At 51.2% G+C, this 27906-nt stretch overlaps 11 protein-coding genes across 11 annotated transcripts; 5 read left to right on the top strand and 6 right to left on the bottom strand.

The window, feature by feature from the left end:
- Nucleotides 1–31: 31 nt before the first annotated feature.
- Asppvi_011318 (ferric reductase family protein) lies at nt 32–2029 on the top strand (the record flags this gene model as incomplete). Its single annotated transcript, XM_043307148.1, has 1 exon — nt 32–2029. The coding sequence occupies one exon, from the start codon at nt 32–34 to the stop codon at nt 2027–2029; it is 1998 nt and encodes a 665-aa protein (XP_043163083.1).
- Nucleotides 2030–2134: 105 nt separating this feature from the next.
- Nucleotides 2135–4565, bottom strand: Asppvi_011317 (glycoside hydrolase family 92 protein; the record flags this gene model as incomplete). Its single annotated transcript, XM_043307147.1, has 2 exons — nt 2135–2717; nt 2770–4565. The coding sequence occupies 2 exons, from the start codon at nt 4563–4565 to the stop codon at nt 2135–2137; spliced, it is 2379 nt and encodes a 792-aa protein (XP_043163082.1).
- A 2611-nt stretch (nt 4566–7176) lies between these two features.
- Nucleotides 7177–9141, top strand: Asppvi_011316 (uncharacterized protein; the record flags this gene model as incomplete). The annotated part of the gene is made up of 3 exons (XM_043307146.1): nt 7177–7619; nt 7670–8152; nt 8211–9141. 3 exons carry the CDS (start codon nt 7177–7179, stop codon nt 9139–9141), a joined length of 1857 nt encoding a protein of 618 aa, XP_043163081.1.
- Nucleotides 9142–10048: 907 nt separating this feature from the next.
- On the bottom strand, nt 10049–11924 carry Asppvi_011315 (putative MFS multidrug transporter; the record flags this gene model as incomplete). The annotated part of the gene is made up of 5 exons (XM_043307145.1): nt 10049–10281; nt 10335–10464; nt 10511–10626; nt 10674–10798; nt 10852–11924. The coding sequence occupies 5 exons, from the start codon at nt 11922–11924 to the stop codon at nt 10049–10051; spliced, it is 1677 nt and encodes a 558-aa protein (XP_043163080.1).
- Nucleotides 11925–12750: 826 nt separating this feature from the next.
- Nucleotides 12751–14767, bottom strand: Asppvi_011314 (flavin-containing monooxygenase; the record flags this gene model as incomplete). The annotated part of the gene is made up of 8 exons (XM_043307144.1): nt 12751–12884; nt 12932–13101; nt 13147–13680; nt 13726–13989; nt 14036–14104; nt 14154–14403; nt 14451–14464; nt 14517–14767. The coding sequence occupies 8 exons, from the start codon at nt 14765–14767 to the stop codon at nt 12751–12753; spliced, it is 1686 nt and encodes a 561-aa protein (XP_043163079.1).
- A 906-nt stretch (nt 14768–15673) lies between these two features.
- Asppvi_011313 (putative integral membrane protein Pth11-like) lies at nt 15674–17068 on the top strand (the record flags this gene model as incomplete). The annotated part of the gene is made up of 5 exons (XM_043307143.1): nt 15674–15862; nt 15914–15950; nt 16007–16074; nt 16128–16504; nt 16558–17068. 5 exons carry the CDS (start codon nt 15674–15676, stop codon nt 17066–17068), a joined length of 1182 nt encoding a protein of 393 aa, XP_043163078.1.
- Nucleotides 17069–18064: 996 nt separating this feature from the next.
- On the top strand, nt 18065–19077 carry Asppvi_011312 (BTB/POZ domain-containing protein; the record flags this gene model as incomplete). The annotated part of the gene is made up of 3 exons (XM_043307142.1): nt 18065–18187; nt 18330–18816; nt 18869–19077. The coding sequence occupies 3 exons, from the start codon at nt 18065–18067 to the stop codon at nt 19075–19077; spliced, it is 819 nt and encodes a 272-aa protein (XP_043163077.1).
- A 309-nt stretch (nt 19078–19386) lies between these two features.
- On the bottom strand, nt 19387–20453 carry Asppvi_011311 (uncharacterized protein; the record flags this gene model as incomplete). The annotated part of the gene is made up of 2 exons (XM_043307141.1): nt 19387–20227; nt 20287–20453. 2 exons carry the CDS (start codon nt 20451–20453, stop codon nt 19387–19389), a joined length of 1008 nt encoding a protein of 335 aa, XP_043163076.1.
- A 976-nt stretch (nt 20454–21429) lies between these two features.
- On the bottom strand, nt 21430–22413 carry Asppvi_011310 (SDR family oxidoreductase; the record flags this gene model as incomplete). The annotated part of the gene is made up of 5 exons (XM_043307140.1): nt 21430–21513; nt 21566–21763; nt 21813–22187; nt 22236–22294; nt 22338–22413. The coding sequence occupies 5 exons, from the start codon at nt 22411–22413 to the stop codon at nt 21430–21432; spliced, it is 792 nt and encodes a 263-aa protein (XP_043163075.1).
- A 695-nt stretch (nt 22414–23108) lies between these two features.
- Asppvi_011309 (uncharacterized protein) lies at nt 23109–23608 on the top strand (the record flags this gene model as incomplete). Its single annotated transcript, XM_043307139.1, has 3 exons — nt 23109–23183; nt 23245–23356; nt 23421–23608. The coding sequence occupies 3 exons, from the start codon at nt 23109–23111 to the stop codon at nt 23606–23608; spliced, it is 375 nt and encodes a 124-aa protein (XP_043163074.1).
- Nucleotides 23609–23780: 172 nt separating this feature from the next.
- Nucleotides 23781–26582, bottom strand: Asppvi_011308 (putative GTPase activating protein (Evi5); the record flags this gene model as incomplete). The annotated part of the gene is made up of 3 exons (XM_043307138.1): nt 23781–25107; nt 25160–25516; nt 25573–26582. 3 exons carry the CDS (start codon nt 26580–26582, stop codon nt 23781–23783), a joined length of 2694 nt encoding a protein of 897 aa, XP_043163073.1.
- Nucleotides 26583–27906: the final 1324 nt, after the last annotated feature.

The raw sequence follows: 27906 nt of genomic DNA, 5'->3' as shown, positions 1-27906 counted from the left end.
CAATTATCTGGTAGCAGCAGCAGCAGTCAAGATGCTCTCCTCGCGCGCCCATAGCATGGACATCCCCAATTCCGGCCCCGGTGTCGAGCATCACTGGGGCTACTATAACCGCCAACTCCCATGCACCAGCGACAAGGGCAAATGCGCCTATCTCGACACGGTGTATCACTCGCACGACCTGTCTATTCTCTACAGTGCCATTCTCTGGGGTGTAATTCTGGGTGTCTTGTTGCTCTGCGCGCTGCGACGGCTCATCCGCGTCCGTCGAACATCACATACTTCCAGTCAAGATGCAGAAACGGAAAAGATTCAGCCTCAGAGCTTCATCTATCGCTGTCAACAATCCCTCAAATCAGCCTACCACCGTCATCTTCTTCGAGGATATCTCCCCAGCGTATTCGGCCACACAACCGGCTTTAACATCCTCCTCCTGCTCATCCTAACCGCCTACCTCACCATTTTCTCCTTCGTCGGCATCGTCTACAAAACCTGGTACAGCCCCGTCAAAGGCTATCCTAACCTGCAGCAGACCCGCGTCGGACTCGGACCCTGGGCCGACCGGCTCGGCGTCCTGGCCTACGCCCTCACGCCGCTGGCCGTCCTCTTGTCCACCCGCGAGTCCCTGCTCTCATTGCTGACAGGCATCCCGCACCACCACTTCCTCTTCCTCCACCGCTGGCTCGGATACATCATTTACATTCAATCGTTCCTGCACGTCATCGGCTGGACCGTCATCGAGGGCAAGCTCTACCAGCCACAGCCCTCCACGTGGAACGAGTTCATCGCACAAGAGTACATGATCTGGGGCGTCGTCGCCATGATCTTTCTGTCCTTCTTGGTCTTTTGCTCCGCGAAATGGTACATCCGATTAACGGGGTACGAATTCTTCCGCAAATCGCACTACGTCGTGGCCATGCTGTACGTCGGCGCCTGCTGGGGCCACTGGGCGATGCTGTCCTGCTGGATGATCGCCTCGTTGACGGTCTGGCTGTTAGATAGAGCGGCGCGTCTCCTGCGGACTGTCCTGCTGCATACCACCACTGCCTCCTCCTCCGAGAAACCATCGTGGCTTGGCAATCTGCGCATGCACATCCCGACAGCGCAGATAACCTCCTTCCCCAACGACACAGACAGCGACGTCATCCGGCTGGATTTCACCCTCTCACACCACCACTGGGCCATCGGCCAGCATTTCTACCTCTGTTTCCCGGACTTGAGTATCTGGCAATCACACCCAATGACGCCCAGCAGCGTGCCTACAGACAGCCGCCAGCAAGCGCAGACACATACGTACATCATCCGCGCGAAAAGCGGGCTCACGCGGCAGCTTGGTCTGCTCGCGCGAGGAAACCAGACCTCGACCTCTGTTGTCCTCGCAGGTCCATACGGACAGTCCATCCTGAGCACTGAACTACTGCAAACAGACGTCAACATCCTTTGCGTCGCGGGCGGCACAGGCGTAACCTTCGTCCTGCCTGTCTTGCTTCAGCTATCTCGTCAACCAGGCTTCCCGTCACGAAGCGGTCTACTCGAGTTCATCTGGGTTATCCGCCGCAAGGCCGATATGCAGTGGATCAAAGCCGAGATGGACGAGCTGCGGTCTGCCGCGAAGGGGTGTGCCAATTTCCGGATTAAGGTGTTTGTGACGCGCGAGGGGGATGTCGAGTCCCAAGTCGAAAGCCAAGAACTGGAGAAGGAGCTGGTCAAGGAGGGTATCCAGCGGACTGAGTCTAATACCTCGCGGGACGGAGAGACGCCGTTTACAATACACTACATGGGTTCCAACTCCGGCTCTGACTCTGACTCTGGCTTTGCGGGGACGAATCGACACCCCGATGTTGCCTCGCACGTTACTGATTTCGTGTCGAGGACGGTGCAGGGCCCGACACGCGTCCTTGCCAGCGGTCCGACAGGACTACTTTCCGATCTGCGGAGGGCGATTGCGTCGTGTAATGATCCTGCGCGGGTATGGAGGGGTGAGGAGCGGTACGATGTGCAGCTTGTTCATGATGATCGGCTGGAGTGGTAGACTGGGCTGAAACAATGACCACGCGGGCCGTGGTCTAGTCTTATGAATATGAATACGAATGTAAATGTTATATACCCAGTTGAATGAATTGGTTAACTGCACTGCCTACATCCCGTAGCCGCTCATACTCGGAGGTAAATCCTCCACCCGCGTCCCCCATGCACTCTCGCTCGGCCCCAGCTCAAGTTCCAGAACACCCCCGTCAATAAAGAAATCATGCGAGATCCAGTTCTTCGTCCACGGCTTCCCGTCGCGCTTCGCATTCTGGATGTATATCGCCTTATAGGTGGGGTCGAAATTGGTGTTTCGCACGGTTGCCACCTTGCCCGTCACCTTGTTGTGGATGCTGATCTCCTTGAAGAAAGGCGGAGTAATCAGGTAGACGTCCTGCCCGTGGACTGGGAAGAGACCCAACATGCTCAGCGCGGCGAATGCGCCCATGGCGCCGCCGTCGTCGTTCCCGGGGATTCCAGGGGTTGTTGCGTTGAACTGCGAGGGGATGTAGAAGTGTGTTCGCGCGGCGGAGAGCCCAGGCCGGCCGGAATAGTGGAATTGGAAAGTTGGCAGGAAGGCTTGTTCGTCTCCCACGTAGAGGATGCCGGAGTCATGCAGATAGGATAGTCGCGATGTGAATGTCTCTGGGCCACCGAGATGTGTGATGAGAGCGGCCATATCTTGCGGCACGTAGCTGAAGGGCAGCAGTCAGATTTTGTTTCACAAATGAAGGACAGGAAACTCACAATGTGTAGAGCCAGCAGCTCCCCTCGTAGGTCTCGTGTCCAGCGGGATTGAGGTAGCACGAGGTAAAGTTGTACAGCGGACTGCAGAAGATCGGATCCTGAAATCCCCATGTTCCGTTCAGGTAGCGCGGCTGCAGGAACCCGGTGAAGCCTGTGTCCACCCCGTTGATGTACGACTTCTGATCCGACTTGAACATGTTCTGCCAGTTCGACGATCGTTGAATGTACTTTTCATAGTCGCTGTCGTGACCCAGCCGCTTCGCTAGCTCCGCAATGCAAAAGTCGTTGTATGCGTACTCCACTGTCCGCGAGATACTGCGCGTATGCGTGCCAATTCCATACGGATCATAGTCATCGGTCGGAATATACCCGAGAGACTTCCAGCTTTGGAGGCCTCCTCGGCCTTCTACGTTCCAGTTGGATGGTTCGACCTCCGCGTCCTTGACCACGGCTTCGTAGGCGGTAGCCCAGTCCACATCGCTGACGTTCTTCAGGTATGCGTCCGCGATGAGCACGTCGGCGTTGGAACCTCCCTGGGTGAATCCCTTGCACAGCGACATGCGGCAGTCAGGGAGATATCCCTCGTGGCGATAAATGTCTACCAGACTTCGGATCATCCGTGACTGCGACAGAGGGTCTAGCAGTGTCAGCAACTGATGCACCCCTCGATACGAGTCCCAGATGCAGTAGTAGCTGTCATAGTACGGCTCGTCGCTCTGCCACAGTGGGTTCTCTCCCGTGTAATCCTGGGGACTGATCATGGCGCGGTACACGCCGCTCCAAAACACTTTCTGCAGATCCGCAGAGACACCCTCTGCATCAACCTCAATCACGTCCAGCTTCTCTCTCCATGCTTTCTCAGCCGCAGATACCGTGCCGTCAAAGTCAAAGTTGGGCTGCTCTCTCTCCGCGTTGGAACATGCTTGTTCGACGCTGATGAAGCTCACCCCGACCCTGGCCAGAAGGGTATTGTCCTCCGGAGCATGGAATCGGGCAAAACTCCCAGCAGAAAGTGTCGATGCGTCGTTTGTCCCATCCGGAGTCACAGAGACTGTCGTTTGGTTCGTCCCTGCCCGGGTCTTCATCCACACGCCCGTGTCGCGGAGTTTGGCACCTTTGAAATCAGCGCAGAAGTGAAGATCGTAGCTGCCTATTCCGAAGCTCGGATTGAAAGTGCCGTTACCGGTCAATCGCCCTGTCGATGGGTCCACCGAGGCGGTTCCGTTCGTGCGGGACACGGGCAGATCTATCAAATCGACTAGAATCACCGGGCTGAGTGATTCGGAGGCGCCGCTGAACTTGAACCGATACAGAGCTGACCGGTTCGTCACCGTCATCTCCGCATTTACGCCATTCTCCAAAGCGATGCTAAAATAGCCTGGTCGCGCTTTGGGGGAGTTTGGCACCCACGCAACCGCCCGATCAGGCTGCTGCCACTTGCATTGATTGAGGTCATCCCCCGGGCAGCTCGGATGAGCAAACAGGGGAAAATTACCCAAGGATGGTGCTCCACCAGTTCCGCTGTCGTGCATATGACTGAATCCAGTCACAAACTTGGTATCATATGCGAAGCCAGCTTGATTCTCGCCTTGCGTGTCTGCTACTGCTTTGGCCATGCCAAAGGGCAGAGTCGCTCCGGCGAAGGAATGACCGCCATTTGACGTGCCGATAAAGGGGTCAACATAGTCCAACACGTCGAAGTTCGAATCTTTCTTCTGGTGGCCATGCACGAATGTAGAGGCAACAAGGGCACTTAGCACGGCCAGTGGAATTCCTTTCGACCAGGAAGCTACCATTTTGAAATAGTCTAGCTTTCAAAACGTAATCAACAAGACAACATCCTCTGCGTAGTCCGTGAAGAAAATAAAGCACCCCAGATTCGATGCGCGACGTGTGTTGGCCAAAGGATTCTGCATTCCAGGGGCTAGTGGCTGGGAAGGAACGTTTAAATCCCTTCCCCGCGTCACAATCCTCATTTTCCATGTCACATTGTAGTATCCCTGTAACGTAGCAATCGCATTGAGATCATCACCTGGTCCAGATGCACCCCTCATATTAATGCTAGAACTCATGTAGCGGAGTGGCTCCGGCCGCCGGGATTTGCAGGGAGAACTTCCTAAAGGGGTTTTCGGCAAGGTGCAGTGGCATAAATAGTCAAACTAGTACTCACTAGTAGCTGCAATGCGGAGAAATGATTTCAAGAAGACCAACCGAAGCCTGTGCAGAACCTGTTTGCTCTCCCGACGCGAAATTAAATCCATGCATTGAATGATAGGGCAAGCAGACAAGGCTTGAGAACCGAACGCTCAACCCCAGCTATCTTAGAGAGGAAAGACGGATAGATGCCGACAGTACCGCAACTGACATGTTTCCAGTGTCATTTTGATGAGATTGACCTCTTTCGTTCACGAGTGAGTCCTTTAATCTTGGAAGCGGATCTCGACGTGGATCAACTACCGGTCAATTGAGGTCGTAGTTGCACGGGACAACACAAGGTTGAGCGTGCAGTCAGAACTGTCGACAGATGGTTTGGCATCAATTAATTGTAGCTTGTAGGAAATCGCAGTCTGTCCCAGTATGCACTGGCTGCTCAGGGCATGGCCAAATGTCTCCTCTCTATACGCACAGGGCCTATAGAGGGCAAGCAATGATCATATATGGTTTCGTAGGCAAGTCGCCAACAGATCAAATCAAATCCATGACAATTCTGTCCCATGACTTTCCAGCCGTGTCTGGAGACGGAGTCCGGATCCTTGGCGCCAGGTGAGAAGGGGAGTTGAGGACAGATTCATTTATTGGCATTCGAGAGGGATAGTGATGCTTGGTTTTCAAGGCCTCTCTTCTCAAGCTGGCATTTTCCTGTCGCAAGTCCTGAATTTCCTGGAGCAGCAACTGTTGGGACTCTAGCTCCAACATCATTGTTCCCAAATGCAACAAGAGCTCGGGATGAAAACCTTGAGATGTAGGAAACTTCCCATGCTGAATCAGAAACTGTCGAGCTCGAGACATGATGTCAGAGTTTGATGCCATACTGAGCACATTCTGGGCGCGCTGCTGCTGGCTATCAACCGGTGAAGAATAAACAGACGGACTTTGCAGACTTGACTGTACAGTCAGGGCATCTGGCGGACCTGTGCGACTATGCATTGTGGCTTGAGGTGGAACAGGTGTGCTGCTCCGAGAGACGCCTGGTGAAGCCGCCGATGAGTTGATTAGAGGCGGCGTCTGATCCCATCGCTTATCTCTGCAAGAAGGACAATAAAAAGTTCTTGTAGATGTAGCTGTAACAGGATCTGACAGACATCTTGCATGATACGACCTACAACAAGTCTCGCAGAGCATCAGATCATCTGGACTTCGACACTCTGAGCAGACCAAATTGTGATGTTTCCCTGCTTCTGCAATCACACGGATATGTTAGAGCTTCTATAAGTCGGTAAGCTGGAATGAGAGACTAACTGATCCAGTCCGTGTAAATACGGCTCTTTTCATTATCCGTGAACACATGAGAATCGACCTTTGAGGGCACCGGATGGCCCAGCAGTCGCAACAATTCCTCATGATCTGCTGCAACATTCTCGCACGGCGACCTGTCAAGACCTGCATGGCCTTGCCTAGGGCCGTTTTGGCTACCCAACCTTCTCAGCATGTCTTTCGTCTCTTCGAAAAGAAATTCCTATATCAGAGTCAATCTACAAGAATGCCCTGCTTTTAAAACAGCCAGATCCAAAGGCCAAATGCGGATACTGCCGGGCGGTGAGAGGATGCCGAACGACTTGCCGACTTTTACCCGAACGAGCGCCGACGCACGTCACTCGCCTTGCCCCAGTCCATAATGATCCATCAAGAATTCAAAGATCCCTTGGCCGTTTAAGCTTTCCTTACTTCTTGGCCAAGCACGCACTTTCTTGATGTACGATCTGTAAACTCCTCATCATCTTCATCGCTGTGAATTGAGATGAGACCCTCAGTCGTGTCTAGACGTCTAAGAAATCATCTCCCGCATATTGAATACCGCATAGCAGAGATCGACAATGCCAGGGGTACCATCGAACAAAGCTTGCGAGCGTTGTAAAAAAAGACATCTCAAGGTATTTTTAGGAGTTCAAGTGGACAATTTTATGCATTCTCTGACCTTTCTAGTGCGACGAAACACGGCCGCGCTGTCAGCGTTGTACTAACGCTGGCGTGGAGTGCCCTGGTTATCTCCAAACGCGCAAGTTCATAGACCAAKGTGCTTCTGTAAGGCGTCGATATGCGCCTTACAGTGAAGCTCACCCAAAGCCACATGCAGCCAAATCGAAGGAGGGCGTAAGTCCTGCGCAAATCCCTTATCACTCGTAATGATTATGTCTCATATCAAGACAGGTACCCCGTAATCACTCAAAAGATTTTGAGCAAAATGTGATGCAAAATACTGCTGACCAAGGTTTGTCTCACACCAACTTGGGCTTGGGAACTGCCGAGGTCACTCAGTTAGCGGTCCGTTCAACGCCAAATGAGCGAGTGTCAGCCGTGCAAGACCCACCCGTGCAAACAGACGGCATGTTCGCAGTACAGGCTGGGCCAACCGAAATTGCAGGTTTGGACCAACAGAGTGCTTCCAGTCAGAGCAACACACAGAGCTCATTCTCGCCAAACAAGACCGCGGCTGGAGGTCTCGCCGGGGCAAATAATGTCTCCGGCGAGCTCAAGGAATCCAATGCTGCTACGCACTTGAACTCTCCGAGAAGTCCCTCGCACCGTGGCGAGGAAGAGGAGTTTCAGGATATATTCTCGGAGCTAATGACTGATACTGAGCACGAGCTTGCATTTCTTACGAGGCACTTCTCAGCAACTCTGGGACCCTGGTTCGTAAAGACTCTCTCTGGCAGCTACCTTTTGTGCTCATTCATCTCAGGCTAGACATCTCGGACTCTGGAAAGTTCTTTTCAGCATACGTTCCGGTTCGCGCGATTGACGATCCTTGTCTCAAGTATGCAATCGCAGCTCTGGCAGCGAAGCATCTGGGCCGAGTCAAAGGCGTAATATCTCCGGCCGGCGGAGGGATGTTTACCAGTCCGCCAACAATGGAGGTGTACCCGAATTCCACTCAGGTGGATTGGTTTCTAAAAGCTGCTAATTACTACTATCTTGCTGCTTCTCGCATCAACACCTCCGTCTCCGATGCCTACTCAGCTGTCTCCAGCACAGCCGTCCTGGAGTCGCCAATGGAGACCGTGAGTCGGTGGCTGAATCTCCAAGTACAGCAAACTGGTCATGGACCTCCTACGGAGCAGCCAGTCATAGGGACTTTTTGGAGAAAAGTGGAAGACTTACTCGCCGCGGCGGTTATACTCACAACTTACAAGCTCTTGGATGAAGCTGGAGAAATGTGGCAATCGTATGTTGCAGTGGTCAAACTCACATCCCATTGAGTGCTTCGCTAACCCTCTGAACAGTCATCTCAACGGCGCCAAATCTGCTTTTGATGGTCTGTTACAAATATACACCAATTATGCAGAGTCCCCACAGTTTTCACATGGGATTGCGGCCTGCTTTTTTGACTTTGCTCGCTTTGACTATCTAGGGGCATATTTTACTCGGTCTTTGACGCATTTTGATCCGGACAGCCTCACTCTATGGAGAGCTGCCGGCGTTCCCATTGATGAACTAGGAAACCTCTGGTTAGACAGTGGACTGACTCGGAACCCAATGATGCTCCAACGGGAGGACCTGGCAGCAAACAGTCTGATCTGGCTTCTGAACAAGGTTCTCAACTTCCTGGCGGTTTCGAAAAGGTCCCAGGTGGAACAGTGGGTCGGTCAGCCACCGACCAATTCACCTTCTCCAACCGTCTCATCTCCACGTTCCCAGCCGACGACATCCACCTGGTTGAAACTCTGCTTCGAGTTCCAAACGTGGGTCGAGAAGATCCCCGAGACGTTCCGCCCCTGCCTGCGTCTCGACCACCCCAAGGATCTGTCCAAACTGCCCGAGATCGGCGAGATGCCGTTCCCCGAGATCTTCTACGGCATGACATCTTGCGCCGCTGCCATGCAGCAGTATCAGTTTGGCCGTCTTGCATTGTTGCTCAACCGTCCGCCTGACGTGATCAGCGCACCAAGCACCGCCTTTGACCGGCTACAGGGCTATCGCGAACTGACGAAAGAGGTCGACTACCGCTGCAAGGAGATTTGCGGCATCGCTCTCGGTAGACCACAAGGCGGTGTCCGTATCTACATGATAGCCCTGCTCTTTGCTGTAGGGCAGTGCCTCGAGAGCCCCGAAGAACGTCAGATTATCGGAGACCTGCTACGCGGCGTCGAAGCTGATCTGGGATGGGCGACTGGTTCGCAACTTCAGAAGCTCCAGAATCTGTGGGATCAATGATAGATCGATGCTGCAAAGTTGAACTGCCATCAGCATATTGAAATCCACAACATGAAAAGGCTTGACGGAAAGATTGACTCCGCATTCCTGCAACCACCGATGTCGAAGCGGCTTACTCGGCGAGCACTACGTCATTAACGTTCTACGAAGCCTTACACAACCTCGGAGGAGACTTAATTCATCAGGGCTGCAGAAGCCTGCCCTGCTATTCAAACACGGCCATAAGTCTTCTCAAAGACTGGAAGACATGCGGATATTGTCCAAAATGGGCGCTCCCACCATAACGACCCGGATGGTGCCATCAATACACATATACCCCTACCATAGCCAACACAACATATACCAGACGGCTTCACTATCGTGCTCATCCACTTAATCCTAATTGAGTCTGCGTGTCCCGCAAGGAGATCTAAAATCAGTGCGGCACAGCTTGGCTAACGACAATACACGGAGTACAAATGGGTGATATCATCAAAACCCCGAGAACCGGAAGTTCATCCCGGTTTTGTACCCAATAATGCGATTATTTCGGACGTCGGAAATCAACCCCGAGTCAACGTGACGCATCAGAATAGCATCAGGCTCTACCAGAAAAAAGAAAAGTCGAAATCTTGATTTATGGCATACCAGGTGCCTAGAAAACAAATTCGCTCCGATTATCAGAGTTAGTGTCACCAATTCGCCAAGCTGATGCAAATACCATGCGGTGTAATCGAATGAACAAGAACATGAAATGCAAAGATCAAACGTTCAAATGCACAAGCTTGTCAGTCCCATTTGGCACCAATCTCGCCAATCTCACTTACTGGAATTCTCCCTTCAGCTGTCATATAACAAAATCGCATAAAAAGAAACTTCCGAGCGCCAAACTACGAGGTCAAATTTCAAACTATTAAACGGTCCAGTCTCATGGATCAAAGTAGTACTCTTCGGGACCGGCATCACCAGAACCGCACTGCGAGACCCGACGTCCGGCCTTTTTTCTGTCGGACGCGAGAATCTGGGCGAATTTGGACCTTTCACGGATCTTGGGTCCGTTCCAATAGAAGATGTAGATCGGGGTGATGAAGATGATGGATAGGAAGCCGAGGAGGGTGGAAGGCCATTCCAGGGGGAGTGATTTGCTCATGTATTTGTACACTGCCCAATTAGCACAGCCCCTGAATATCTTTTAAAAGTGGTGCTGGTCTTACTTGGAACTGAATACATGGCTGCGATGCCTGCCAGGAAGTCTCGTGCTAGGGCATTCCCGCCGGTTGCTGAGGCGGAGTATGGTCCGTAGGAGGCAATCATGTAGTCGATCGTGGCCATATAGATGGAATACTGGCTCTGCGTTAGACAGGTTCAGCGGTCCTGAAGAGGAACTTACATTCGCTATCGCAATGCAGCTGGAGAATATCATCGGCGCTATCCAGTGGACGTGGTGCTGCGGACCTAGACTGGTCCATGCGAAGCCAAAAAGACCAATCGTCAAGAGTGGAGCGACTAATTCTATTGTGAGTTTGACAGGGAAGCAGAAGTGAGAGACCTACCCCATAGAAGCCAGTATAGACGGGCTTCGGGCTGGAGCGCGTCAGGATCTCGTTCAAGCACACGACAGTGGCGATGGATCCAGGGCAGAAAGGAGAACCAAGCCAGAATGTATCCGACCATGATCCTTTATATAATCAGCAAGCACTTGCTCCGCAGTTATTATCGAGAGAGACTTACGGAATGAAGGCCAAACCAATTGTGATGGTATTGAAATTCCACTGCTTGTAGACAGGTTCGTAGGATTGCAGGAAAGTGAAGATCAAGGCGTCGCTGAAGCCACTGAGGAGGGATAGCCACAGCACAATGGGCTCCCGAACGAACATGACGAACGGACGAGCCCAGAGAGTCGCAAAGTACTTGATATCGACCCGTTTGCCTTTGAGCTCATCACCACTGTACACCTCCTCTCCCTGCTTGCGTCTCTTTCTAGCTTCTCTCGTTACGAGAATGCTGCAGCGCGTTTCCGGCACCCAAAAGTGCACGGCTTGGACGAAGCCACCCAGGATGAGTTGGAGCCAGAAGTTCCAATGCCAGCTCAGAAAAGTCGTTACGAAGCCTCCGACAATGGGTGCCACGACTGATCCTGCTACCGATGCAAAGACAATGTACGCCACAGCGTACTGTTGCCGATCTGGTTCCCACATATCCGCAACCATACCGAGTGTCACAGAACCACCGGMAGATGACAGACCACCCAACGCACGACAGACCACGATAGTGCCAAAATTGGGAGCCAGGGCACATGGTATTTGCCATATGTTCACAAAGAACAAACTGAGTTGCATGACGGGCCATCTCCCATACTCTTCACTCCAGGGAGCCCAGAACTCGCTACCGAATCCGTAGGCAATGAGGAAGTCCATTTGACCTACTCTTGCAGCTTGTTTTGCGATGTGAAAGTGTTTAGCGATCGGAGTGATTCCGCTGGCGTAGAAACTGGCATTGAAGTTCATGGAAATCTGAACCATGACGACGACCGTCAAGATTGTCCATTTCTTCCACGACGGATAGGAGAACCCAAGTTTATCATAGCAGTCAGTCTCCTTCAACTCTACCTTGCCATCGGCCCGTCCATCAGCCGCCCCATCGGCTCCCTCTTCCTTCTGCCGTTCCTCTCCGTGGCAGGCTCTAGACTGAGACGCAGGCGAATGCGCTGTGGTACCATCCGGTGCCCCTTGCTTCTCCCCATCAGACAAGCCAAGCTCCTGGGAAACGTCAAACTGGGGATGGGAGCCATGGGAGGCAGACATGGTGCATTGAGTTTGAACTGAGGATATGGTTCAATAGAAGGTTGCGAGCGGTGCTCATGATGAGTCTTGGCCTCAATCAGAATTGGGGGTTTCTTCATTAAATGCGTCCAGCTCCGCCATACGAGAATCGCCTCTCGCGGCCGGCCTAGATTATGATTGTCACCTTCTTGCCTCCGATTGGTTTGACGTCACGCTACCATAGGCCAGAGTAGGGTCTACCAAGCTTCACCAAGCGTTTGGATGTGGAGCAAACATCCGGGGAGGGTAACGCAGTCGACTGCCAATCGTTCTCCGCACTCGCCTCCGCGATTAAGGAAAGGATAGGGCGCAACTGTACCCCGGAGAGAATGGAACGTGGACTCCTCAAACCTAGTAGTCGGCCACCCCGAGCTTGTTATCTGCGGCGAGGCCAATATCAGCCGGACCTGCATTCCGAAGCTGCTCGAAATAGACCTCTTCTGACAAATGCGAGACTCTGGGGAAATGGGTTGCTCTGGAGTCCTTCGAGACTCAAGAGTATATCGCGGAGACACTATCTCGTCAGGAGAGCACCATGCGTTTCTCCATACCTCTGCTGATGATGGGATGGATTGTCAAGAGATTACATCATGATGCGAATGTTTCCTCATTTTTTAACTACAGTCAGGCGAATCAATACGTAGTCTAAGGACCATGATAGAGAAAGAAGAACTTGAAGGGAAGAGCAAAAGATGTAGTCGCGGTAGGTCACATGGCGGAGGCTGTGCCTTAGGCAGTCTCAGCCCTTTGAAAAGATAGACTAGATCTTTTGGTTGCCCATCTCAGAAGAGTGTACTCTTTGTACAGCCTATTTCAGATAAAACGCCAGATCCGCCCCCTCCCCTCGCTCCCAAGCTAACTCCCCATTTCCAAGATATCGGAACGGGTTGGTCGTATTGTACCGGATATCAAAATGTTCACCGCGGATAGTGCTCAGGAAGGCTGCGCCATGGTTAGTATATCCCTGTAAGTAGGCAGTAGCGGCTTACCCTTGTAGTGCAGGACGCTTCCCGGATACATTGCTGTGACCGTGAAGCCCTCTCCCTTGTTCTTCTTGCTGTACCAGGCATGGCAGCCCTTGGACCAGACCGCGCGTTTAAGATTCTCCTGCGCAAACTTGTTGTAGTCACGAACGACGGAGTCTTTGACGGTAACCGATCTGGATACGTCAGTAGATGGCGGGGTAGACTAGGGACAGACATACTTGACATCTTCGCTTGCTATCTTTTGAACCCAATCTAACATATAATCCGCCGTCCAGGCGAGCATTTGCGGTACCGAGCCATGTCCAGTGGGGCAGTTCGGGCCTGCAAACATAAAGTAGTTCGGAATGCCGGCCGCGCAGACAGAGAAGTACGCCTCGGGCTTCTCCTTCCACTCCTCGTCTAGACGTCGTCCGTCTCGGCCAACGAGCTCCCAGGCAGGAATGAAAGAAGTGTTAAATCCGGTAGCACAGACGATCAGGTCAAACTCTTCTACCTCTTTGTCCGTTTGGATACCGTTCTCGGTAATGCGTTGGATGCTATCGAAGCAGATCTCTGCGTTGTCTGCCTGCAGGGCTTCGAGATAGCCGTCTCCGGGGCTGAGACGCCGGCATCCAATTTCATACTTTGGGATGAGCTTATCGGCTAACTCTGGATCCTTGGACAACCGGGCTCGCATAACGCTGTCGACGAGCTTGAACAGGAATCTGTTCTCTTCGGAGCCGGAGAGCATGAGTCGGAAAACGGAGTTGACCCTGAGGATATTAACACAATTCTGGTATAGGCAGGGACGAACATACGAGTCCTCGACTATCTTGCGGTACTTGAGAAACTCCTCAGGGTCATCTCTGAAACGCTGCTTTTCCTCCTCCGTGAATTCAAAGTTCGTCCCTATGCCATCTTTGGTCAAGTTCCCGCAAAGATTCGTGGACACCCAGGTCGCGCGGCGGATGTAGTTGACAATCTTTGCAGCTTTTGGCTGGAGAGCTGGAACGATCTGTAGAGCAGAAGATCCGTTGCCAATAACGGCAACTCTCTTTCCCGTCCAGTCGTAGTCCGGATCCCTATATTGTTAGCTACAAAGCACCAGCAAGCAACCGCAGCGCTTACCATCGGGCACTATGAAGGAGTTTTCCTTGAAATAAATCCATGCCCTCGATATCCGGCCATTTCCACTGACTGTCCCGAGTCAGCCTCATACTTGACGACCGGAGGAATAGCTGCGTACTTTAGGATGCCACTACCATCCAGGACGACATCCGCTACGTCCTCGATGAGCGAACCTGCCTGCTCCAGCGTGAGTTTCCACTTTCCGTCCTTTTCGTTCCAAAGCGCTTGTAGAAGCTTCGTGTTGAATGTGATTTTCTCTCTGAGACCGTACTTGTCCGTCGTGTTGACGATGTAGCCCTGGATCTCTGATCCAGTGGCATAGAACTTGGACCAATTAGGGTTTGGTTCAAACGGAAAGACATAACTATCTATGTGATATTAGATCAAGCAGCAGTGACTGTGGATAAAAACGTACGGGCCGGAATGTCACTGCCTGAATCATCAGCGGATCGTCTCAACGTACAGAAAGCTAAGAACTAACCATCCAACCCCGGGATAGACATTCTCGTACCATGTCCCGCCGACCTCCGGATTCTTCTCGTAGATAGTATACTCGACAAAGTCCATCGGTCTCTCGTATTTCAGCTTGTACGCCAGTATCAACCCCGAGAAGCCTGCGCCTATGCAAACCACCCGGAGCTTTCGAGGCGTAAAGGCGAATTGACTAGGGTCAACAGACCAGTCATCCTGAATGTGGCCGTTTGAGATTGAGAATGATTCATTTGAATGCATCTTGCTTGTACTTGTCACTTCCCCCGACGACGATCGGACACGGGGGTAGATTGAGGGGATATATCATCGACCCCTTTCGAATCCAGTCGCTCCTGAAAGCTCAGTTGCTGGGCCCTGTCTATTTCTGGTCTGGACTGTCCGGGGGACTCTGTCTAGTACGGAGTAGTTTAAGAGGGAAAATAGAGCCATTGGGCTAGTTGCATGATTAGTAGGGTTAGTGGGTGGGATGATTCGTTTGATAGTTCGCTTGACGGGGTGTACTCTGGATAGTGTTACATATTAGAATGGGTCAGTGCAACGTACCGTATGCATACCACAACCTATATTGTTAGCTTATATGCACTCTTGGTGGATCCATTTAACAGCTGTTTTCTTGTCGAGGTGGAAACGCTGAACAGCTGCTGGGATACCGGTTGCCAATGCCTTTTCCACTTTCGGGGGGTAATGCGCCAAAAGAACCAAGATACCTCCTATTTCGAAGTCGGCAATCCATCCTGTATGTTGAGCCGGTTTATCCCTGTCACTGCAGGGATGTATATGAGCCGTTTTTGGCTAATGCTGCCATGATGCCCTAAAACGTGCTAAATCACTCCGTCCAGTCGGAGATAACGTTGCGTTGGAACGTCGTGCGCGTTGACAGGAGGAACATCATGTGGACCGACTCTCATCCCTGCAAATTAATTATTGAAGTGGAGGTTATACAGGGATGTTAGATAGGAGACGTGATATTGATCCAGACTCACTAGAGACTCCGACATTTGTGGTGATGCCTGTTTTCTGGCTTGGAGATCTTCTCAATCTCACGGAAGATGTCATGTCCCTCGCTCAACCATCGCAGTTTTGAAATGAGCTCGTCTTATTTTCAGGAAATTTGTGACTTCTGAGGGTCAGACACTTTCAGTTGCGATGTCGAGCCCGTTCGGTGAGCCATCCCCAGGCATAGACCTCGAAGGAAACCACACGCCCAGAAACAACGCCACGGTCATCGCACTGTACATTCTCGCCATCATTGCGATTGCATTACGGATCACCGCAAGGGTAAAGGTGCAACATACCAATATCCTGGCGGATGACTGGTTGATCGGTGTAGCACTTGTACGTCCCTGTCAATGAACAGCTATTTTCGGGCATACTCAGCGAAAACAGATCCCCGTCACGGCGAATCTCGTCTGCACCATTGTGGGTATGTAACTCCATACTTAATCCCGCGACAGGTGCTCGAAGGTTAACGTGTCACAGGAGGCTACTATGGCCTTGGGAAGCATGTTTGGGTGGTCGAGTTGGACAATGTGATCATCGTGATGCAGGTATGGCCAACCAACCCTGGGCGATAGATGAGACGAATGGGCTGATCCCACAGCTTCTTTTTGCATATGTCCTCATCTATGTTGTTGCGATTCCACTCATCAAGCTCTCTATCATCCTGTTCTACCGCCGCATCTTTGGAATGAACTGGGTGATGTGGATTTGTGTGTTCTTGACCGTCGGCTACTGGTTCTCGTGCACTATTGCGTTCCTCGTCTGTTGCCGACCATTATCATATTACTGGACGCAGTATGGGGATCCCAAGGGGGGCAAATGTATCTTCAACCTCTATCCTTTCTATGTCGGCAACGCGGCGGCCAACGTGGCCACGGACGGTATAATCCTAATGGTTCCCATCCCTCTGGTCTGGAAACTTCAGATGCGAACGGCACAGAAGATCCTGGTGTCCGGTATCTTCTTATTGGGAGGATTGTACGTTGCCCTGTCCCTAGTGAACGTGCAAGGGGCTTCGCTAACAATTGCAGTGTTTGCGTCGCGAGCGTCATCCGCATCTATTTCATGACCTTCCTCAGCAGATCTCTCGACATCACCTGGATCATGGGCGACGTATTCATCTGGTCCAGCGTGGAACCGTGCATCGGCATTGTCTGCGCCTGTCTTCCAACGTTGCAGCCTCTTCTCAAATCAACTCTCAAGCACATCCTCGGGTCCTCTCGGATAGCAGGCAAATTTGGCGCGAGTTCGTCTCAAGAGGTTGAGCTGCAGCGAAAACCTCGAATCCAGCGTGTCTCAGGCGGCCATGATAAACATCGTCTCTTGCGCTCCCTTGACGACAGCCAGCACAAAATCAATGATGGACATTTGATACTCCGGCCTAAAGAAGGCGAAGCAATCTTGACGACGAACTCGGAGCCGGTCGGAGGGGACAAGATTGCGGGAGGCAGAGGCAGCCACAGTGAAAGGAATGAAAAGGATTCCATGTCGATCCGAGTGCATCGGGATTTTCAGTGGCAAGAAGAGCATGCTGGCCGATGAGCAAAACTTTAGCAGCATGCTAATGTTGTTGCCTCCGCGAGATGAGAAATCCACCTCCTCTACCTTAACATAAATCCTATAACGCCGTCAGTATTAGAGTCAAGAATAAGGCATAGATAGAATGGCTTTTCTTTTGTCTAGCTGCGGAAATTCTCGGCATCATCCTTGAATCTGCCTTCACCTCCACTTCCCAACTAAGGGACAATTGCATTCTACGCGGTTTTTGAGCGCTTTCTATTGTGTGGTATTGTGCTGCATCCGCCTGAGAAGGGAATCAGAGCAGGGGCAGAGGTTTTCGTCATTCAGGATCTAGTCGTCAATCTCGTCTCAGCTAGTGAGGCAAACAAGGACGTGAAGGCGTCGCGGAGATGCCCTGGAAAGTGGATGTTGAAGGAGACGACTTCTTCATTACGGGGATCGAGACACAAGCCTCAAAAGGCTTATGCCGGCGAATATGTCGGCTTAATGTGTAGGCGGGTAACTTAACTTTTGTTGGAGAATTTGGAGTTAGTAGTAAGGTGAGATGCTGGTGGTGGCGTGGAAAGGATCAGGATCTATGTCGAGGAAAGGTTGATGAAAGGGTGAAGTTACGATCTAGGCGAGGTATGGGCAGGGTGTCTTTACAGTGGGTGGAAGACTAAAATGACAGTGGTGAGAGAAACTGCAGACTTGCCTATGAGAGCAATCTAATCGATGCTCTTCCCGTTTCCATCAAGGGACGGATATGAGGAGAACCTCTTAGCAGATGAGGTGGAAGCAAATTAGATATGATACAAGCGATCTATTAAAGCGAGCCCTCGGATACCATCATCACTATTTATACTTGCTATACAGCTGCAGGACCACTAGACAGACATCTTCCTCAAGGTCACCTTCGTACTTAAAGCTACTGCTGAAAGCATTGATCTCTATTTGATCCTTTGGCTCTCAACTTGATTGATCTTTCCCTTCGTCTACAGTATCCAGAAGCAAATCTCAAAGCGACTCAACATCACCATGGAGCAGGGTACTCATATTATCGACCCGGAAGGCGAAGTGATAATCATCGTGCGTAATCCAATGCACCTTTCGCAGTCTGGAATGATGAGAGTGCTCCAGTTGATGAGCCTGTCGATTCCCGTGAGTCCCTAAGTATTACCTATCTATTATGTATTGACTAACAGCCTGCAGAAAAACCAGACAATATAGATGATGAGCTCATGCTGTCGCCTAGCGACTCTGAAGGTTCGAATGACGAGCCACCCAATGTTCTGTCGACGAGGTGGACAGTATACCGTCTAAAGCCGACGTCCGCATTCAAGTGTCCGCAAAACACTTGATGCTGGCCTCTCCCGTGTTCAAGAAAGCCTTGACTGGCAAATGGAAGGAAGGTTCAACATTTGTTGGAACCGGATCAGTCGAGATTACCACTGAGAGCTGGGATGTTGAAGCTTTCTTGATCCTCCTTCGAATCCTCCATTGCCAGCATCACAAGTTGCCAAAGAGGGTGAGCCTCGAGGTCGCTGCTAAGATTGCTGTTCTCGCAGACTACTATGAATGCAATGATCTTGTGGGATTCATCCGTGATGCGTGGATCACCTGTCTGAGAGAGGAACTTCCAAATACATACTCACGGAACTTGATCATGTGGCTATGGATCGCTTGGTACTTCAATACCACGAAGTTCAAGAAAGCGACCTCCATTGCCATGTCGCAGAGCAAGGATGAGATCGATGCACTGGAGTTGCCGATTCCAGCACGCATCATTTGTGAGTCTCGACCGAACCTGTCAATAAGGAAGATCGCTGACCACGAATTTAGACGAGATGAACCAGAAAAGGCAACAGGCTATATGCAAGGTCATTCTTCAACTTCAGCGAGAACGTGAAGCGTTCATGACAGGATCTAAAGGTTGCAGCTTCGAGTGTATCTCCATCATGCTTGGTCTATCACGAAGCAAATGCTTTCAAAGGGCCTCCTCGAGTCAGAGGTCAAATTCTATTACAAGGGTTGCAATGTCACAGGCTTGATCAAATCTGTCCAGTCATTCGTTGCTCCGAATTGGAGGGTTGCGATTTACAGGCACCAGCCAGGGTATATCGATCACAAGTGCCCCCATAGTTCCTTTTCTCTATTGGAGGGTTTACGGGATACGGTAGAAGGTCTCAAACTGAAACAATTTCTTGTCAATTGATTTCTGGCGATCATTTGTTCATACACTCATAGCTACCATTCAAATTCCAAGTCAATATACACATGCACAAGTAAATACATCATGCTAGGTGACTTTGATACAAAACAAAAATGCAAAAGCAAGGTAGGAAGTGGCTCTGGCTTACTCAGACCTGCCTCTGTTGCAATGATGCAGCACACAGCGCAATCTCCTGGCGAACAGCATCATCGACAAGATACCTCCTCGTCTCGGAAACAATCTTGTCCATCTTCTTCACCTCCCCCAGTCCAATGTCCCCCAATGCATTCGAGACATTGAAGCGGAAGTATCGGTGTTCCTCAACTAGATCATAATGCTCATAGGCAAATGTCTCCGCTTCAAACTCCGTATCCGTCAGAATATGCTTCTTCAGCTTAAGTTCCTGGATGAATCCCCCAGTAAAGTTCATCTCAGCCCGCATGCCAGTACCCAAAGACACCAGACATCCCAGCCGACTCTTCAGGTTTTCTGACCCCCATAGATCCCCAGCATGGATCCACGTTTGTCCAACAGCATTATTGGCACCAAGAGCACCATCGAGGAATACCCGTTTATACCCMAACAGCGGGTCGATCACCACAAACGGATCAAAGAACGACGGCGCTGCGGATGTCGCCCTTGCAGCCTCCCAGATCTTCAAGACTTTGTACAAGTCCAAGTCTATACGCATATGGTAAAAGCTCGAGAGGCTGATAACATTCCCAGTTAATTGTTTCGTCGTGCAGACAAAGACGCGGCAGGACGTATCAGGGTCCTGGAGGAGCGCATCCTCGTCCAGACCTTGTTCAACCACTACAGTCTTCAAGGTCTGTTCGAGCTTCTTGGTGTTGAAGCGCGGCCTGAAGTTACCCCGTAGAGTGAGGGGGATATAATTCTTCCTGGTAAATGCCTGCCGGGAGAGTCGAACGTATGCGTCGATGCATTGGTCCACGTCCATCTTGAGCCGGCCCAGCATAATAGCGATTAATCTGTTTGTATGAGGATATGCGACATGGAGCGTTGGCTGGGCTGATTGCTGGTAACTCACCCGCCTGCGCTTGTCCCACCGATCATATCGAAGACTTCGCATGGTTTTGGCGGACTATTCGGATCGATTGCTTCCATAATATCCTTGAGCACATAGAGGGAGGAGAGACCGCGGATGCCCCCGCCGTCCAGGGAGAGGAGGTTCAATTTCTTCTCTTCCAACTGCATTGTGTAAGGATTATTGATATCGAACTTGGCAGCAAGAAACAATATTCGAGTACCTGCATTTCCTACCTCTCTATATGTTGTTCTACGTCCTTATGTATCTGGTAGTGTAGGGATTGCTATTTTTACCAGATCTCTCAAGCGCCGAGCTACGACGAGCACCCCTGCACCAGCCATTTGCTTCAGCAAAGATGGATTGTTCTATGAAATGCTTGGGAAAAGACTGCGCTCGATCTAAGCCTATCAGATCTATTGACGCAAAAGCTGGACGCTGATCGTGGTCAGCAACTAGACGCCGTAGAAGGCGGCGCTTACTGGAGTGCAGATTGTTTCAGCTGAGCTGGCGGCTATGTTCCCGGTACTCAGGCTCTATGCGAAAATCTTGCTAACTCTGTCTTCATGTTGGTCTAATGGTATATTGGCGAGATTTATTGCCTATGCTTACCTAGGTGTTGGAACTTGCACATCCGAATGGCGAGATTTATCCCAGCGCCTACATACACAACCCATGATTGGCCCTTTCGACACTCATTCTTCTACAAGTAATTCTTCCAAATTCCTGGGGCTTTTACTGCACAAAATCTCTAGTTTAGTTCCAGTAGGGGCAGCTACTATCGGAATAATGTCGCCAATGACATCTGGACTGCCAACACAAAGAGGTCTGTTCGATTGCCTCCCTAACGGCGCTACATCATCAGGCCTATGCAGCTGATCATTTGCTTCTCGCTTGATAGGTTATACCATCTTGAGTTATTACCCAAATCATAGAGACACAACTGACGTTGCAGCCCACCTTACATCATTTTTCAGCAAGTCTCTTCGCTCTATCTGGTGCTTCAGTGGACTGGTCCAATGGAGAAGATATGATACTGTTGGCTTCATGATTATGACGCAGCTCGACGCTTATATGCTTCAATTTATCAATTACTGAGAATTGAATCAACAATGTGCATCCTGCCATACACCGGAGACATGAGCATCATGGAAGAGTATATCCCCCATCAATCACAATATTAGCCCCCGTCATATAACTCGACGCATCCGAGGCACAAAACACATACGCCTGTGACCAAATCAGCACTGTTGCACTTCACCTGAAAGGCAACAAAACTCACCCCCTTCAGCTCGTACGTATCCGCAAACCGCTGCGCAGGGACCATACTATACCACTTCTCCCTCCACTCCTTGGGATGGATATCCAGGATATCAGTCTCGATAAAACCAGGAGAGATGCAATTCACCCTGCAGAAATCTACCCATTCAACCGACAGACATTTGGCCAGCTGCACCACCCCCGCTTTTGAGGCATTATACTACTCCCGTCAGCAATCTTATGCAGCTGCATACATGAGAAAAGCATACCGCAGCTTGCTTTTGCGGAACATTCACCAGCGTCGCGCTCACAGACGCAGTGAAGATGACGTTACCGCGTCCCTGGGCCTTGAAGATTTGCGCGGCAGCCTGCGCGGTGTAGAACGCGCCGTCTAGGTTCACCTGCATGATCTCCTTCCATTGCTCGGCCGTGTAGTCCTCCGCCGCAACGTTCGAGGTAATCCCCGAGTTGACGACAATGATATCGAGCCGTCCAAAGTCGGAGGCAATCTGCTGGATGGTCCTTTCAATTTCAGCCTTGTTGCTGACATTCGCTTGGTAGGCTGCGGCCTTGACGTTGTTCGCGGAGGCGATTTCTGCGGCGGTGGTGGCGGCCGTTGTGGACGAGTTGTAAATCAATGCGACCTGACTATAAGCTTTACTCATTATAAGAAGGGATGGATGAAGACATACATTGGCGCCTGCTTCGGCCAGCGCACGAGAAACTTCCAGTCCGATGCCGCGAGCGCCGCCTGTCTGATCAGCTTTGTGTTCATGCATACATTGGCAACTTACCAGTTATAGCGGCCACTCTGCCCGTGAGGTCAAAGGCCTTGAGGACATGTTTGTTCTCTGGTTTCGCGAGGACCATCTTGTAAGCTGCTGAATCTGAAGAGGTGCTCTTGAATGCATGATGAAGATATCCTCCCCGCGAATACGTCAACCCCGCATCGGAGGCCCTCCGACGGTAAACCAGGAAATGATCAGCTCTTATCAACAGGGCAGGTAAATCCAAAGGCTAAAGACTTCTATACAGCGGTCCTCTATCCACAGTAGCCAATATCGCGATCATACTTGATAGAATCATAAAATTCGCGGCGGACATTAGCCTGGAACTCAACATTTCCTGATCTCAGAATATGCACATATCTTCCAAATTCTGAAGAGATAAGTCATTCTCAAGCACTCAGCCAGACAGGAATTTGTCAAGCTCTCCTCTTGCCCTCTTATAGACGATCGCGCCGGGAGTGTATATGTGTGAATCCCTAAAGGAGTGCAATGGCACAGTAGTCCCATATAGGGTTTGAGAATAGGCTCCTACAAGAGTAATACCTGTAACTGATCTATAGTGTCCACAGACTATACAGGTATAAACATCCCTAAATGCAAGGCGTCGTCTTATATGCCCATAGCACCATGATCATGAATCACGATCATCCTGAGCCGAGGAACTCGGTCTTGGCGTCATCACCATCTTCTATTTCAACACCATCTCAAGATCTCAATCTTCCACATCCACATCACCGCATCGCATAATAATCACCAGAAACAAACCAGACAGCCAAAATGTCCCTCTCAACTACCTCCACCCCGCTCAGAGCCACCTCCATCGGCTGGCTCCTCATCTCCGTAGCCCATACTGTACGACTCTCCCCCACCCCATCCCATCACATCTGCAACTGCAGATACTAAATGCTTGAAGATCTCAGCACGGGACTGGCAATCCCTCCCTCAATTCCGCAAACTGCCTAATTTAGCCTACACCTGCGCCAAGGCAGGCTGGTACCAGGGTAGTGCCTTTTTCCTCATGACTGGTTCGTCCCTATCCCTTATCCTTATTGCACTTGGGAAGATGCTGGGGCTGAGGCTAGACTGCAGCGATGATCAATTACAACTGGGCGCAGAATCCGGCGCTGCTGGCGGAGCCCGTCAACAAGGGGATTGCGGCGTTGATGACGGCGATTGTATGGGTGAGTGCTGGGTGGTATTTCAAGAAGGGGGTCAAGGCGAATGGGGTGGTTGTTGCGGCTATGGGGGCGTTGCAGGCCTGGGCTGCTTTTCAGTAAGCACTTTCCTGTATGAGTGGACAGTGGATATAAGTATGAATTTAGTACAGTCTTCGTAAAAATAACAATCTGTGAAGTATATACAAATAAGGTATCATATACTTGAAGAAATGAGAAAACCAGACGCCTATCCAACGTGCCTGACACCAATGCAACAAAGACAGACTGACAATCACCGGGCTTCTGCGTACGAATCGTTGGAAGACACGGCTCGCCGCCCCCAGCCACTGAAGAATCCTCCTCCACTATTAACCGGCTCTGTGGCTGATTTGGTGAGATTCGACGAGGACCGGCCAATATAGGAATTGCGCGAATCGCTTCGTGACAATGATCCTTGCCCTCCGATCATCTTCCTCAACGAGTCCAGCTTCGCTTTGACTTCTTCCAGCTCCTGTTTGGCCACCGCCTCGGCCGTCTTGGCGTTCACCAGCTCCAGCAGCAGCGTCTCCTCCGCTGCAGGTTTGTGGTTCTCTGTTGACAGGACCGACTGGAGTCCAAGGCTGCTCGACCTCTTGTTGAAGGTCGTGCTCTTCTGCGAATTCGACCGCCCCAGCTTGAGTTCCCGGAGCCCGCTGGGCGACCGGCTCTCTCCCGCGTCACTGGTTGGCGAGCCAAACGACTCTGGTGGCGAGTCGGGCGTCGACGTCTTGATGGTCCGCAGCTCCCGGATGGTTCTCTCCAGGCGTTGACGATCTCGGTAACCATCCTGGATGCGGCTGCGAGCCTCGCGCAACTGCTCTCTCAGCGACGAGTTCTCTTGTTCATGTTCGTCAATGCGACGCGTCAGATCGAGACACCGGCCCGCTTCGACCTCGTGCATCTCCTTCCACCGATTGAGATCCTCACGGAGTTGCTGCTTTGTCTGGGGGATCGAGTCGCGCTTCGTGCTGGCTACCTCCACGAATCTCTCTTCCGCTTTGCTGATAAGCTCAACCGGCGGATCATCCGCCTCCATCTCCTTGATGTAGTTCAGCATGGACTTCGCCAACTCCTGGTCCTCCTCCCGTTCCTCGCGCTCCTGCTGCAGCTTCCGCGTAAGATCTGCATGCTGCCGCTGGAGATCGCTTAGCGCCATCAGCAGATCCTCTATCTGTGAGTGCAGATCACGATCTTTGTTGTGCGACATGGCCGACTTGGCTCGTTGCTTGGGTGGTTCTGCTGAGAGCTCCGTCGGCGCTGTACTCGCATCGGAGGTCGATTCTATCGAATTGAGCGTGGAGGTCAAGCTTTGTTTGGACGTGGATCGGCGCACACTGGCGCGAGCTGACATACTGCCGCTGTTGGGGTTGAGATTGAAGGACTTCGTCTGAGAGCTTGATCCCGCCCAGAATCGGCCCAGGAATCTCGAGGCCGCAGCCTGCATCTGAGGGAAAGTGATGCCGGTCGGCACCCCTTGCGATTGGTTGTAACTGGCTTCCAAAGCCTGCAGGCTTTCCTTAGTGACCAGCGATGTCAGCGAGACAAAGTCATTGACAAAGTCGTCCGCATGGCAAGCGTATCTGCGAATATCAGTCAGTTCGTACCTGGATTTCAAGGCTCGTGCAGACTCACGCATCCCACAAACTCCTCGACAGCAAGAATTGCATCACATCCTCAAATTCAGTATAGGCCATAATCTTCTTCTCGTTCCTTTGCATCAGCGACAAGGCGACACGCATCAAGGTCTCGCATGCCCCTTCCAAAAATATGACATCGTAAATTCGAAGAAGCATGGGAAGAGGACAGGACACTGCGAAAAAGGACAGGAACCATTGAGACACATAGATCGGCTCCACATTTAAGGATTCCAGATGAGCGAACAAAGCGGGACGGTGGCGCGCAAGGAGGTTCTGGAACTGATACACGCGCAAATGGAGACCGGATAGATCAGGCTGGTAGCATGTCCGCAGATCATAGTGATCCATCAACCTGTTACAATCAGCTCTGCTCTCGAGATAGAACAATATTTAGTTGAGTGAACCCACCGTACTAGTACGCAGAACGCTTCCGCATCGGTCATGTGCATCAGCAAGGGTCCGACGACAAATCCCAGCCCCTGACAGTAGCCGATCTTAGTATCGTAGAGACTGAAACACTTCAAAACTCTCGCCAGCATCTGCTGCCCCTCGCCGTGGGGATCACGAAACATTTCCACGTTTGGAAAACTGCGACCAATATCTTTTCCGATCAATCCTTCGTACGGACTTGTTTCGCCGCACAGCCTTTGATATTCAGCTAGTAACGCAGAATCTCGAGCTCCCGCCAAGCTGGGCCAGACTACGCCTCGAAGCGGCGGCGGAATACCCCCGCGAATTTTATTGGAGGTCAAAGTCGGCAATCGCTGGGCAGTCTGAGGGTAATCCGCGACCAAGGCAGCCCAGAACTCGAGCTCAGTCATGGGAGGAGGGGGAAGCTGAGAGTATCGCAGAGACGATCGAGGGTCCTCGTTAATCAACCGCTTGATTTGGTGCAGTGACTGCCCTCGCGATGCCCTTGTCTGCAGTCGGTGCTGACTCACAGACTTGGGATTCGTCGCTAGAGCATTGTTCTCCTGCTCCAACCGAGCCAAAAGAAGAGCAGTCGATTCATCAGATCCCTCGCCACGGGTCTCTTGCTCTTCTGTTTTATCCAATTCTTCCCAATTGACTGCATCGCCTCGTTCATATTCTTCGCTGCTACGGGACCGAACAGACGGAGCACCCGAGGTGCAATCCGCCACAAGTTCCGTTTTCACGCAGTCGCGGGTCGGCGTCGTTTCCCTTCCCACATTATCTTCACCATATACCTCCATCTCCCCAGGCAAGGTCGACTCGACTGGCGTCCGAGGGATATCAAGCGTCCGCCAATCGGGTTGCGAATGTTCGGAATTGGACTGCACGTCGGATAGAGGGACCGTCACCATTGAGTCGGTATGATTCGGATGCGTTGGCTCAGTGTTATCGGAAACGCTGTTCGAGGGATGCGCGCGAGACGCGATCGGGTCGGAGCTCTCCATTGTCGATGTGCTGTTTATTAGGGATTTGATTGTGAATGGTCCACCGTAGATCTATCACACGTTCTTCCACAGTTAATCGGTCAAAAAAGGCCTCAATTGCAGATCGCAGCCAGTATCTATGTGAAATTGGAATATCCGAAGAGGATTAACCCAAAACCAGAGGGCGATAAGGAGAAATGAGCTGAACGAAGGGCCGATAAACCGCCAATAACGGCAGCATCGCTTCTAGAAACGAGAGCAAAGAGAACGTGGTGAACACCGACTTCGCGAGACCTTAAGCCAACTGAGAGTAAAAAAGCAGTATAGGAGGAGTCGAGGGAGGTGGGCGAAGTAGCGGTGGTGTTTCAAGGCTCCTCCCTAAGCTAAATGTCGAAGGACACTACTAGAATCTATGGACTCCTAGTCTAGATGGTGGATCCTCAGGGTGTTAGAATAATGAATTAGACCGGTTTAGTGGACAGCGATGTCTGACTAGCAGCCATGCTAGGACTCAGAGTGGGATATGACAGGATGAATGGATGAAATAGGGGCAGCCCGAGCCCACTTTTGGTGCGTTCGAGAAACGCGAAAACCACGAATCATACATCTCGCTGCGTCAAGGCCTCGCCCACGTCGATCCCTTGTCAATAATTATTCTTGATGATTTCAGTTTGAACGTCTTTCCCGGTTTGCTGGTGTCAATATTGATGGAGATGATTTTCTTTGCTTAGTGAGTGGAAGAATCCAAGTATGTCTGTCCGCTATTGTCCCTGAATTTGGAGTAAGGCCGATCTGCAAGGCACGCAGTCACTCAGGCCCATAAGACCAGTCATTTCTCCGCACAGGGGGACTTTTGAACCATGGATTGAGTCTGAATGGGTATGAATTACTGCAATAAGGATCAGGAATCAGAACTACTCTGGTACAGTTACACACTACTAGAAAATAAGGATTAGGTAACCCGTACTGGTGGTCAATTTGATATCCAGCGGTCGGGGATGATCCCCTCGGCATTGTCCATGCGCTCTGGAAGGCGCACGATCGAATTGGGATAGGATATGGTCCTTCTGGTTTTCTGTTTTTGATGATTTCGAGATCTTGAAAATTGGGATGATGATTAATTGGTAAGGCTGCTCAGGCACATCGGTGCACCGATAATGAAATGTCGCATCAGGGGGCCTACAAGTACGGAGTACGGAGTGATACTTCGGTACTGCCCTATACATGCCTTGCTAATCCATGTATTTGGCTCGCTTCTCAACATGTCAATGTCCGGAGCTTCATCAGTATAACTCCTAGGCGTATTTGCTACTTTTCAGCTACTTACTAAGGTCTTTGGCTGCTT

The sequence above is a fragment of the Aspergillus pseudoviridinutans genome, assembly GCF_018340605.1.
Source record: "Aspergillus pseudoviridinutans IFM 55266 DNA, scaffold_9, whole genome shotgun sequence".
Taxonomy (NCBI): domain Eukaryota; kingdom Fungi; phylum Ascomycota; class Eurotiomycetes; order Eurotiales; family Aspergillaceae; genus Aspergillus; species Aspergillus pseudoviridinutans.
This window is presented reverse-complemented; position numbering and strand designations above follow the sequence as displayed.